Source organism: Delphinus delphis, chromosome 2 (genome assembly GCF_949987515.2).
Source record: "Delphinus delphis chromosome 2, mDelDel1.2, whole genome shotgun sequence".
NCBI lineage: Eukaryota > Metazoa > Chordata > Mammalia > Artiodactyla > Delphinidae > Delphinus > Delphinus delphis.
The window spans coordinates 36376668-36390011 of record NC_082684.1 but is presented as its reverse complement, the minus strand read 5'-3'; the positions used below and the strand labels follow the sequence as shown (position 1 = coordinate 36390011).

The window sequence follows — 13344 nt, the reverse complement described above, 5'->3', positions numbered from 1 at the left end:
GGACATCTCTTACATAAGGTCACTTCTCCAAGAATGAGAAACATAACTGACTTGCCTAATACATACAAATAAACACAGAGAATTAGGCAAAATGAGGTGACAAAGGAACGTGTTTCAAATGAAGGAACAAACCCCAGAAGGAGAGGTAAGCAAAGTGATGAGCAGTCTACCCAATAAAGGGTTCAAGGTAATGATCATAAAGATGCTGAATGAACTCGGGAGAAAAATTGATGAACACAGTGGCAGACTTAACAAAGAGAAAGGGTAAAGAAGAACCAAACAGAGCTGAAGAATGCAATAATTAATCATTGAAGTAAAAAATACACTAGAAGGGATCAACAGTAGATTAAATGATGCAGAAGAACAGATCAACAAACTGGAAGACAGAGTAGTGGAAATCACCCAAGCTGAACAAAAAAAAGAGAAGAATTTTAAAAGTGAGGACAGTTTAAGAGACCTCTGGGACAACAAAAGCATACCAACATTTACATTATAGGGATCTCATAGGGAAAAGAGAGACCGAAAGGGGTAAGGAACTTATTTAAAACAAGAATAGCCAAAAATTTCCCTAACCTGGGAAAGGAAACAGACATCCAGGTCCAGGAAGCACAGAAAGTTCCGAACAAGATCAACCCAAAGAGGTCTACACCAAGACACATTGTAATTAAAATGACAAAAAATAAAGATAAAGAGAGAATCTTAAAAGCAGCAAGAGAAAAGCAACTAGTTATGTACAAGGGAACTGCCATAAGACTGTCAGTTGACTTTTCAGCAGAAACTTTGCAGGTCAGAAGAGAGTGGCATGATATGTTCAAAGTGATGAAAGGAAAAAACCTACAACCAAGAATACTTTACCCCACAAGGCTACCATTCGAATTTGAAAGAGAGAGAAAGAGTTTTACAGACAAGCAAAAGCTAAAATTGTTCAGCACCACTAAACAGGCTTTACAAGAAATGTTACAGGGACTTTCCTAAGCATAAAAGAAAAGACCACAACTAGAAATATGAAAATTATGAAAGGAAAAATCTCATTGGTAAAAGCAAGCATACAGTAAAGGTAGAAGATCAGCCACTTGTAAAGCTAGTAGGAAACTTGAAAGACAAGTAGTAAATTATCTATATCCACAATACGTGGTTAAGGAATACACAAAACAAAAAGATGTAAAATATGATATCAAAAAACATTAAATGTGGGCAGGGGAAGGCAGGAATAAACACTGTGGAGTTGTTAGAATGTGTTCAAACTTAAGATCCACTTGAAATAATTATACACACACACAACCCACCCTTACACCTCTAGGAACTAGAAAAAGAAGAACAAAGCCCAAAATTAGTAGAAGGAAAGAAATGATAAACATCAGAGCAGAAATAAGTGAAATAGACACTTAAAACAATAGAAAAGATCAATGAAACTAAGAGCTGTTTCTTTGAAAAGGTAAACAAATTGATAAACATTTAGCCAGACTCATCAAGAAAAAAGAGAGAGGACCCAAATGAATAAAATCAGAAATGAAAGAAGAGATGTTACAGCCAACACCACAGAAATCAAAGGATCAAAAGGGATTACTGCAAACAACTATATGTGAGTAAATGGACAACCTAGAAGAAATGGATAAATTCCTAGAAAATTTCAGTCTCCCAAGACTAAATTAGGAAGAAATATTAATAAACCAATTACCAGTAATGGAGTTGAATCAAGATTGATCAAAAAACTTCCAACAAAAATCCAGGACCAGATGGCTTCACAGGTGAATTTTATAAAATATTTAAAGAAGAGTTAATGCCTATGCTTCTCAAACTATTCCAAAAAGTTGAAGAAGGAACAATTCTGAACTCATTCTACAAGGCCAACATCACCCCAATTCCAAAACCAAACAAAGATGCCACAAAAAGAGAAACTTACAGGCTGATATCATTGATGAGATACAAAAATCCTTAACAAAATATTAGCAAACCGAATCCAGCAGTACATTAAAAGGATCATATACCATGATCAAGTAGATGCAAGGATAGTTGAATATTTGCAAATCAATCAATGTGACACACCACATTAACAAAACAAAGGATAAAAATCATATGATCATCTCAATAGTTGCAGAAAAAGCTTTTGACAAAATTCTATATTCATTTATAATAAAACTCTCAACTAAGTGGGTGTAGAGGAAACATACCTCAACATAACAAAGGCCATAAGATATCACAGACTAACAGCTAACATAATACTCAACCGTGAAAAGCTGAAAGCTTTTCCTCTAAGATCAGGAAGAAGACAAAGATGCCCAGTCTCACCACTTTTATTCAACATGGTATTGAAAGTCCTAGCCACAGCAACCAAAAGTTAAGAGACTAAATCCTAAGAGTTTTCATCGCAAGGAAAATTTTTTTTCCTGTTTTAAAAATTTTGTCTGTAATGAGATGATGGAAGTTCACTAAACTTATTGTGGTAACCATTTCATGATGTGTGTAAGTCAGATCATTGTGCCTTAAACGTATACAGTGCTGTATGTCAATTATATCTCAATCGGGACTTCTCTGGTGGTCCAGTGGTAAAGAATCCACCTTACAATGCAGGGGACGCGGGTTCAATCCCTGGTCAGGGAACTGGGATCCCACATGACGCGGGGCAACTAGGCCTACACGCTATAACTACTGAGCTCGTGTGCCTCAGCTAGAGAGCCCATGTGCTGCAAATTACAGAGCCCATGTGCTCTGGAACCCGCACGCCACAACTACAGAGCCCACGCGCTCTGGAGACTGTAGGCCACAACTAGAGAGAAGTCTGTGCACCACAATGAAAGATCCCATATGCCTCAGCGAAGATCCCGCATGCCATGACTAAGACCTGATGCAACCAAAAACAAATAAAATAATAGATCTTTTAAAAACTTATACCTCAATAAAACTGGAAGAAGCAAAAGCAATGTATAAGTTATATTTTAATAAAGATATATGCTTAAGGATAAAAGTGGGAAAGGAATGCATAAAATGAAAATGTGTCTGTGTGAAAAAAATATGAAAGCAGGTTGAAAAACCACTTATTACGATGAAAATAAAGAGCTTTCTGTTTTCCATTCTTTCATGAATTGAAAGGGACATTCTGGTGCATATGTGTATTTTATGTCATGCCAATAACTTTTAACATACAGGACACCCCAGAATGGTTTCTGCCCCATCAATGGATTCAAAGATGCTTTGTCAGCTACTCTATTGAATGCCAGAATTAAAGCTTTCCTTACTGTCAGAAAGAGGGGGACTCTTGGTTAAAGGAGCTGGCTACCTCCTGCTGATAGGATACTATTTCCTGACAGAATTCTATGATTTCAGTGAGTTTGTATAAATTTATTTCTTTTTTCAGGTACCCCAGTTATGAATTTATTAGTGATAACTCTATCTCTTGGTCAGCTGGACTACATAATCGATACACAGAAAATTCACTTCGAGGTGTGATCCTGGATATACACTTTCTCTCCCAGGCAGACTTCCTAGTGTGTACTTTTTCATCCCAGGTAAGCATTTTTAAGTGATCAATACTCTTTGGTTATATTGGGTCAGGAAGTTCTTGGATTTTAAAAAAATGTTAGTTTTCAAGACTCAGGTACAATGTTTTTAATATTGGGGAATGATCCCTTTTGTGAAAGAATGAGAAGATTCCAGAAAACATAGCTATTTGAGTGCACTGAATATTTAATTGTTTGCAAGCAATTGTTGAATACATCTCTACTGAAGCCAGCTACTGGGGTTGTTTAAAGTACTTGGCTTATTCACAGCATTTAACAGAAACAGCAAGTAATTAAGTTTACTTAATACTTGCTGATTTTGCATACAATCAGTACGTAACCAGAGCCCATCCATTTCTACACCTCAGTGCACTGATACTGAGAGGCTTAAATGCTCAGCATTTTGCCTCACTTGATTGCTTTATAGAAAATAAGAAAGAGTAAATGTAATTCCTCTTTCAGGTCCTTTTAACATTTCTACCAAGCAAGAAACTGTACATTATATTTAAGCAATACCATATTATCATCATTCTTTGAGTTTATTGTTATAGATATTTAATATGTTGTTGGTTTGGTGTGTGTGTTTTTATGAGTGCTCCAATCAGCCTTATATGCCCAGTGGAATATCAGCATAGAAAGATTTATTGTGGATTTTATTCAACTGTCTCATTTATGTGCATATTATTGGTTAGTTTGTTCAACACGCTGTTAAATGATTGTCTATGCTCAGACCTATACTAGGTGTAGAGGGAATTTCAAAGGAGATCGAAGATACAGCTCTTACCCTGGTCCAGAATCTAGTGAGCAAAATATCCACATGAAATAACCAGAGAATAATTACAAAGAAATATAAGCCATGTAAAATAAGTATACGTCTGAAAGCTTAGAAGAAGCAGAGAAAAGAAAGTGTGAAAAGGAAAGACACATCATTTACATGGGACTATACTGCAGAGAGTATTAAGAAATGGACAGTTTTTTATTACGTGACAGTGCACACTGTCACAATGGTATGGTGATATGATTGTTGGAAAGATACTTATCCCAGCAAAGCCTGTATGAGTTCCTTCAATGTGGCATAAGAATACAACTTAAGACGCAAAGACAGCTGCACAGAACAGGAGTCACATGGCAGCAGTCCTCATCAGAGGGAAAACATGAAGGCATCCATAGCTGATATTCTCCCTAATTGGGGTGAGGATCCTATCTTTGAGAAGGGGGTGGGATGGGGGGAGGAGTTGTAACTACCTAGTCCCTCTCAACTGCTTTTGAGAATCTGGCTATGGGCCTACATGATCAACAGGTGCAAATAACACATTTTCGAATGCTTCTTGTTAGAATGATTGAATCAAGAGTCACTTTCCCAGATGTACCACCTCCTCTGTAGGTCTAGATTTTAGGCCTTCCTAAAGTCTATTCCTTTAGTCCAGGGTTTCTCAGCCTGGCACCGTTGGCATTTGGGGCTGGATAAGTTGCTGTGAGGTGCTGTCTTGTGCATTATAGGATGCTTAGCAGCGTCCGTGGCCAGTAGCCCCTCACCTCAAGTTGTGACAGCCAACAGTGTCTCCAGACATTGCCACATGTCCCGGGTGGGGGGAGTGGAAGGGCAAAATCACCCTTGTGAGAACCACTGCTCTAGTTATAAAGCTCTAAAAGTAAATAAATATATACATGTCTAAACATTTACTAGCCTTACATGGAGGTAGACACTGAGACTTACAAGGACGTGCTCTATGTTTTGCTTTCCTTTGTCCAGCTCTCCTTAATAATGCCATTAGACTCATTCTGGAAAGAAAATCTTTTGTTTATTTCCCTTTTCAAGGATGTGCTGTAGAATTTTTGATCCTCATAGCCTCATAAGTCTAGTTTTGACCCAGAAGTCAGGGCCTCTGTCACTTCATGATACTGGAAACCTGTCCAGGTTTGAAGAGCATATTGTTCACACTACTTTGTTCTAGTTTATGCATAATATCAACCTCTGTGTCTTCTTCAGACCTCAGATCCAGAGAAACAGTTTATATGAAGAAAGCGTAGTAATGAGAGGTCTGGTTGTATCCAAAGGAATAAGATTTGTGATTATATATTATATTGTTCCTAAAAACTCTTGGCAAGTCAAGGTTCATCCAAAATAACTCTGATCATTTAAACCAATATTTTGTGTCCCAAGATAGACTTGAATACCTCAAAACATGTTAGGGCTCAGAATAAAAGTTTAACAGTAAAAAATACCTTACATTTATATAGTGAGTAGCAGTTTGCTAAATGTGATCGCCTCCTTTCTTGGTGACTAACAGCTGTAGCATTTGAGACTGTGGAATAATTCCACATTCAGTGATTAATCTTTGGGCTTCCTTGCACCCCGGTTTTCTTTGGTTTTTTGGTTTTTTGGTTTTTTTGGCTGCATTGGGTCTTCATTTCTGCGTGCAGGCTTTCTCTAGTTGCGACGAGCAGGGTCTACTCTTTGTTGCAGTGCACAGGCTTCTCATTGCGGTGACTACTCTAGTTGCAGAGCATGGGCTCTAGGCACACAGGCTTCAGTAGCTGTGGCACATGGGCTCAGTAGTTGTGGTGCATGGGCTTAGTTGCTCCACGGCATATAAGATCTTCCCGGACCAGGGCTCGAACCTGTGTCCCCTGCATTGGCAGGCGGATTCTTAACCCCTGCACCACCAGGGAAGTCCTGCACCCCAGTATTTTTTGAAAATATTTTTAGTAAAAAGGCATTTGGTACAGTTTAATATTTTTGTGGTGTGAACGAGTTGGTTGGTGGCTTGTAGCATAAACCAAACCAAAATTGCCATAAACCAAAATCGGAATCGCTTGAAGAATGCCCCCAAAATGTCTCATCAGCAGTAGCAGTGGAGTTTGAGAAAACGTCACTGATGACATCAAAGTATCAAGCCATTGACTTCATGAGACAGAGAACAAGAATGAGACATTGTGGGCTCTGGAGTCAGACTACCTGGGTTTAAATCCAACTTTGACCACTTAGTGACTCTGTGGCGTTTGAACAAATTACTTAGCCTATCACTGACTTTTTCCCCCCTCCCTGTAAAAATGGTAATAACAGTAATACCTACTGCATAAAGTTTTTGTGAGGATTAAAGTGTTATTATATGTAAAGCACTGAGAATAGTACTCAGCATTATGTTAAATGCAATGTTAGCTATTATTATTTATAAAGGAATAGGTATAGGTATATCTTTGCCTGTTAGACTCTACAGTATTTATTTTAACAGCTTTTTTTCACATGGCCCCATTTCAGACTATATGATCTCACGTTTTAGAAGGAACATGAAATATGCTGTTCAAGGACTCCATTACCTCTACTTATGGTCACGGGTGATGCTTAGGTTCCACATAGTCATTGTGTGCATTGGATGTGTGTAACAATTCTTCATAAAGAATAATAACCGGCAACATTCGGCATATTAATTCCTGTGCCGAGGTACCACCTTAACTCTATTTTATTAAGCTTATTGAAAGAGAGCGTCACCATATAATATGAATTTTCAAAAACAAAAGCTCTTCATTCCCAAAGGGTGAGTGATAAGTAATAGTATTTGCTTTAGCAAATGCAGGTAAACTGGTGTATGTTTTGACTTTAGGGAAATTAATCTGCAGACTTTCCTGCAAAAACCAGAAGAAGACTAAAGCCTTACATCCAGAAGGGTGATAAGAGAATAAAACAATGAGAACCAAATCTCAGCCCAGAATAATCTCATTTCAAGAGATGGTTAGAAGGGATAAAAGTTTAGTATCTTCTTCATAATGTTTTGACAATCCTGAAGTTTCAGTCATGTAAACTTTCTGTCTCCTGTATACTACCCTTTGAGGACTTTTATGCTATATGACAATAGAGTTTATCTGTTGACCATGTGCTATTGTAGACAATACTGGAAGAATGAAATGTATTGTTAGAAGGAAATTGCAAGGCCGGATTGATGTTTGAGAAACTGTAGGCACAAATGTCATGGCACCTTAATCAGGATTCTTTATAAGGTTTTGGACCCATTCTTCTCAGTCTTACGGCTTCTAATCATTCTTGGTTTTATATCCACAAGTGAGGTCTGGGAATTCTTTCTCCTTAAGTGAAAAGTTTTTAAAAGCCAAGAATATGACTCTACTCTCTAATTTTGTTACTATTGTTGCACTCAGTTTTCTGAATTCCTTCATCAGAGCTCTTTCTCATAGCCAAGTTTGTCCTAAAAGCCTCATAAATTGAAGAAAACAATCTTCAGGATTTAGTCTGAAAATTAGAGGCAATATTAACACTTTTCAACAGCATCAAGTAAGTTTTGAAAGCTGTGCAGTGCATCGCATTCCAAACTATTCTACCAAATACTCTAATCTTGTTCTGTGTTACTGGAAGTTGCCTATGCCCTAAGCATCTCCTATGTCATTTAAGTTACTTTCATATTTAATGAAACCATCTAAAATCTGAAGCAAAGGAATTGGAGTTCCAATTCCAGCAGTTGACAGCTCACTCAGTTGTAGATGGGCAAAATATCAGAAAGGTTTTCTTTTTTAAAATACTGTTTATCAAGTTTTAGAATCAGATTTTATAACTCTGGAATCTGATTTACAAAAATGGTTTGTAGATGTCCATTTTAAAGACTATGGGTAATCAACATTTTTTAAGGAACAGTCAACATTGTTCATTAGTTTCTCAATCATTAAAATCACCATAGGACAAAATTACTTTTTTTTCCCCCTGAGACACTTCTCTTTGTGGCACTTAATATGACATTCTCCTGGCATTCTCTGTTGTTTCATTCCAAATCCACACACAACACAACTGGCCTCGTCACGTTTTGAATCAGATTTTGGAAAGCCCAGAGGGAGAAACCAGATACTACATTCATTTTATTCTAGACAGATGGCTCTCGATAGGAATTTCCACTGAGGTATGGTTCATGAAACGACAGTAGATACTGTTCTCTCATTGAATAGCAAAACAAAGCAGTTTACAGTAAAAGTTCACAGATATCCCAGCCTCACGCAGTGAGACAAGAGCCCACTTCCAACTTCTCACACTAGGAGATCCTTCTGGCCCTGTCAATTTTGACAAAAGCCAAGATCCCATCTGCTCTGAGAAAGCTTTGGAGGCTCATGCAAAGCTCAGCTGGTTGTTACTCAGGGATAAAATTCAAACTAATGGACCTTCCTCCACTTTTTAATTTTTTTTTTGTAAATACAGTCATATCTATGTTTTATCCTTTGGCAGGATTTTTGCTTTTACTCATTACTGTGTGCTTAGTAGTGTTCTAAAAATGATATAGTGCCACATCAACAGCAAATGAAATAAAACATATGTGTGGCCAAGCACTGCTTTGCAAACCGTAGACTACCCCTCTCAATCATGCTACGTGTCAAGTATCAAACCTGAGTATTGACATCAACTGAAAGACCTCATTTACCTGTCACGTGATTTGGATTTGTTAAGCCCAGAGAGGAAGCCTAGGGTGATTAAATGCAAACGTTGACACCATAGTAATCTTTCTTGCCCTTTGCAGTATATTGCCCCATGGTTAATATAGAGAAAAATTTTTAATTACTCAGAATGTTATATATGGATCTTAAGGATTAAATATCACCAGTTGGACTGGTATTATGCATGGAGCAGTATTCATTCAGAAGGTACTTACTGAGTGGCTACTCTGTGGCAGGCACTGTACTAGGTACTTATCCTCAGAACCTAAGGCAGTTCAGTGTATGGTTTAGAGACAGAGAGTTCTAATTACATTTCTGTCATTTACTAGCTCCTTTATTCATTTTTTTTATTTTTTGGAAATTAATCTTTCTTTGGCATAGTTTCTTCAGCTGTAGAATATAAATAATAACAGTAACCAACTCATAGGGTTGTTGTGAGAGTTCAATGAGTTGAGAGGAAGCATGTATGCAAGCGCAGCTATTAGAACAGTGCTCAGTAAGCTCAGCTGCTCTCATTATTGCCATTATTATGAGAAGGACAAAGAGTCTTATATTGGTCCACTCTGTGTCTGCAAGTTCTACCATTCATAATTTCTTTGGCTTAAGAAAGTACACGTGGGGCTTCCCTGGTGATGCAGTCGTTGAAAGTCCGCCTGCCGATGCAGGGGACACGGGTTCATGCCCCGGTCCGGGAAGATCCCACATGTCGCGGAGCGGCTGGGCTCGTGAGCCATGGCCACTGAGCCTGCGCGTCCCGAGCCTGTGCTCCACAACGGGAGAGGCCACAACAGTGAGAGGCCCGCATACTGCAAAAAAAATAAAAAAAAGAAAGTACATGTGTTATCCAGCAGCCTAATACATCAACAGCTATTGATACCAAAACATAAACTGATTATTAGGGTTACCCCAAAAGAAAGCACATCCCTAAGGGTATGGGACTGAGGGCAGTGTTGTTTTTATGAGAGTGAGAAGTTTATTAATGAAAGGAGGAAACACATTAGGGTTCATTACCACGGTGGGCCTTGTGGTCATCCGAAAGACAGTACAAGGTCTTGCATCCCTGGCTAGGGATAATTGACAAGTGGGTGGAGGGGCCCTGAATATAAGACTCTCAGGTTTTCCCAAGGCCAGCCTTGGCCTTAAGTGATATCTTTCTGCTATTAAAATGTGAACATGGAGAATAGGATCTGCAAGAAAAAATATGCTTAGCAGTTAACAAGCATACACAGACTGCCTGGGTTCAAAACCTGAATATGCCACTTAATAGTAGTGTAACCTTGAGCATATTCCTTAACTGACCTTTGACATCCATAAAACGAGCATGATAAAATTTTATGGGGCTGCTGACAATTAAATTAGACCTAGAAACAATGTCTGACAGAAAAAACTCAGTAAATATGCCTCTATCATTGTTATTGTACTTTGCTATTATTGGAGCCGCTTTGTTTTAATTATTTAGTTTCTTTCCAAAGGCTTAACTTGATTTTGCTTGTGCTGTGTGGGCCTTTGGCTGAATTTGAAGTTCAAGTTCCAAATCTTTTTTAGCCTCATTTTGTTATAGTTTCAGTATTCAACCAGTGATCTCAATCGTACCAATATAAAATTAGTTTGTTGATGAAGTAGCAAATTTGAAAGCAAAGTTATTTTCTTGGTTCCATGTCTAGTTGAAATTCTAGCACTAGAATTTGGGCAGATCTCCTTGTATTTTAGTCCCTATCTGCAAAATTAAAAATACTATCTAAACTTAGTTTCATTTACAAATTACATATAGCATGTGAAAACCTCCCCTCGGGTTCCTAAAATTCAGACTTTTTAAGGAGTTAAGTTGATGATTAACCTAATCAGATTCCATTTGCTCATAACATTTAAGAATTTAGTTTTTGATATCATGAATGCCAAAGTTTTAAAGAACTGCTGGGTAATCCTAAATTGCTCCACTGAGCAGATTAACAATTACTATTAGTATCATTTTAAGTATGTGCAAAAGTATTGGTGTAGGGACAATAAAACTTCATTAACGGAGGTAACTACAACTGGAGATGTAGGAAAATTGACCTGAGTCGAGTCCTGTGTTCACAGTGTATAATGGAAGAATTTTCTAAGCAAAATGATAGTATTCTCTCTTTGGTCTTCACCTATTGTTAGAAAAGTTTCTGAAACCCATTTACTCTATAATGAATATATTTGTTAATTGCTTAAAATGTTATACCTCCATTAAGATAGTTATAGTTTATCACCAAGTATGAAGCTCAAGCAAGGAAGCTCAGATTGTGAAATTCCAGCTGCCATCCAGTGGGAATGGTAGGTATGTTTTGGACAGAGGAATCTTTTAAGTAGCCTTAAGTGCATCAGGTAGATGCCTCGTCCCCAAAGCCTAGTTCATCTGATTTCAGTCTAGATGCTACTGTCTACACATCACACACATCACACTTTAGAACGGAAGTGGCAGATATATTTTAGCTCATTTGGCAATAGTTGATTGTCAGTAATTACATGAATTTCGGTTGAGAAGAGTTCTGAGACCCAGTCCAAATTAGCAGAAAAGAGTATGTGATTGATTAACACTGAATGAAGGAAAGGGAGCAGCAGCATTTGTGTAAAGTATTTATAATCCTGATTCTAATCCTGAACCTTGAATTCACCAAGGGCATAGACTGTGTCTTACTCATTTTTGTACCACTAGTGCCCAACATGGAACACTCTGTGGCTTTTAATAAATTTTTATTAAAATTAAAATTTTATATTTTAATAAATATAAAGTTATGAATTCATATTCATAAAATACTTTGCACTGTATATACACATATTTTTTTCTCTGAGAGATCTTAATTGTAATTATCTTTTATGTTAAAAAAAAAAAGATACAAGCACAGAAATGAAGAATGACTTGTACCATCATCTGAGAGCAAATGGACTGAAAACCTGTGACTAGAATCCACTGCTTCTCATTCTCTCAGTCCTGGTCCTAGTCTAGTCCTAGTCTCTTTGGCCAAGAGCTTTCGGATTGCTATGAAGGAGATCTTACACATACTAACCAATTTTTTTTTCATACTTTCCCAAGGTCTGTCGAGTTGCTTATGAAATCATGCAGACACTGCATCCCGATGCCTCTGCAAACTTCCATTCTTTGGATGACATCTACTATTTTGGAGGTCAAAATGCCCACAACCAGATTGCCATTTATCCTCACCAGCCTCGAACTGCAGATGAAATCCCCATGGAACCTGGAGATATCATTGGTGTGGCTGGAAATCATTGGGATGGCTATTCTAAAGGTGTCAACAGAAAACTGGGAAGGACGGGCCTCTATCCCTCCTACAAAGTTCGAGAGAAGATAGAAACAGTCAAGTACCCCACATATCCTGAGGCTGAGAAATAAAGATGGATGGGAAAGACAACCAAACTCAGTTCAAACCGTTTGAGCCAAACAGTAGATGAGGAAGGCCCCAACCTAACAACTCACGGTTAAATGAGTCAACACCCCCAGCGCCAGGAGCAGCTGGGATCTGACAGATGCTTCATTGGTGGAATTCCTCTTTAACAAGGGCTACCGTGCCCTCAAAACCATGCACAGTCCGATAATGTACTCACGTATAACATACAAACAGGTTGTTTTCTACTTTGCCCGTTCTTTCAAGATTATGTCCCCATGAAACAAACACTGCCACATTGTGTAATTTAAGTGACACAGACATTTTGTGTGAGACTTCAAACATGGTGCCTATATCTGAGAGACCTATGTGACCTAACGAGATGACTCAAATAGCTCCCTCCTGCGGGGAGCTTGATTCTTAGCCAGTGGTGGTATTGTAACCACTGAATTCACTCCAATCAACAGATTCAAAATGAGAATGGATGTTTTTGTCTGGAATTTTTTTTTGAGTAATTGTACCAGTTCATCCACCTCATCATTAATAAGTGAAGGATACAACAGAAAATAAAATATTCATACTCCATTAGGAACTTTTGTAAAACAATACCATGAACAGATTCTTTAGTACTCAATGTTTCCGGACATTCTCTTTGATAACAAAAAATAAATTTTAAAAAGGAATTTTGTAAAGTTTCTAGAATATTATATCATTAGATGATGATGTGGCCAGCTTTATAGTGGAAAATGTTGATAAAAAGAAGAGTTTTATAGTTATGCTTTACTTTTTTTTTTTTTTTTTCCTGTTTCAGATTGAGTGGCTTAGCTCAGAGAGTCCTTGGTCCATTTTAACACTGAAAACTGAGTTTAGTTGGTGCACATTACAGAGTTGATCAGAACCATCTTAGGGAAATTTTATTTTATTATTTTGGACATTGTTTATTTGATTTAATTGAATCAAATAATCATACTCCTCAGTGCCAGAGGAACTATCCCCTCCACTCCCAAGCTAACAATTTCAGGCTTGTTGTTTCTTATTGTGGCTAT

At 37.7% G+C, this 13344-nt stretch overlaps 1 protein-coding gene across 4 annotated transcripts in view; it reads left to right on the top strand.

The window, feature by feature from the left end:
* FUT8 (fucosyltransferase 8) overlaps nt 1-12975 on the top strand; it is a 314456-nt gene extending 301481 nt beyond the window's left edge. For all 4 annotated transcript variants that reach the window (XM_060004386.1, XM_060004387.1, XM_060004385.1 and 1 more), the window contains 2 exons: nt 3356-3506; nt 11989-12975. In XM_060004386.1, coding sequence (XP_059860369.1) covers nt 3356-3506; nt 11989-12306 — 469 coding nt within the window. In that variant the 3' untranslated portion in view covers nt 12307-12975. The remainder of the gene's footprint in view (nt 1-3355; nt 3507-11988) is intronic.
* The last annotated feature ends 369 nt before the right edge of the window (nt 12976-13344 follow it).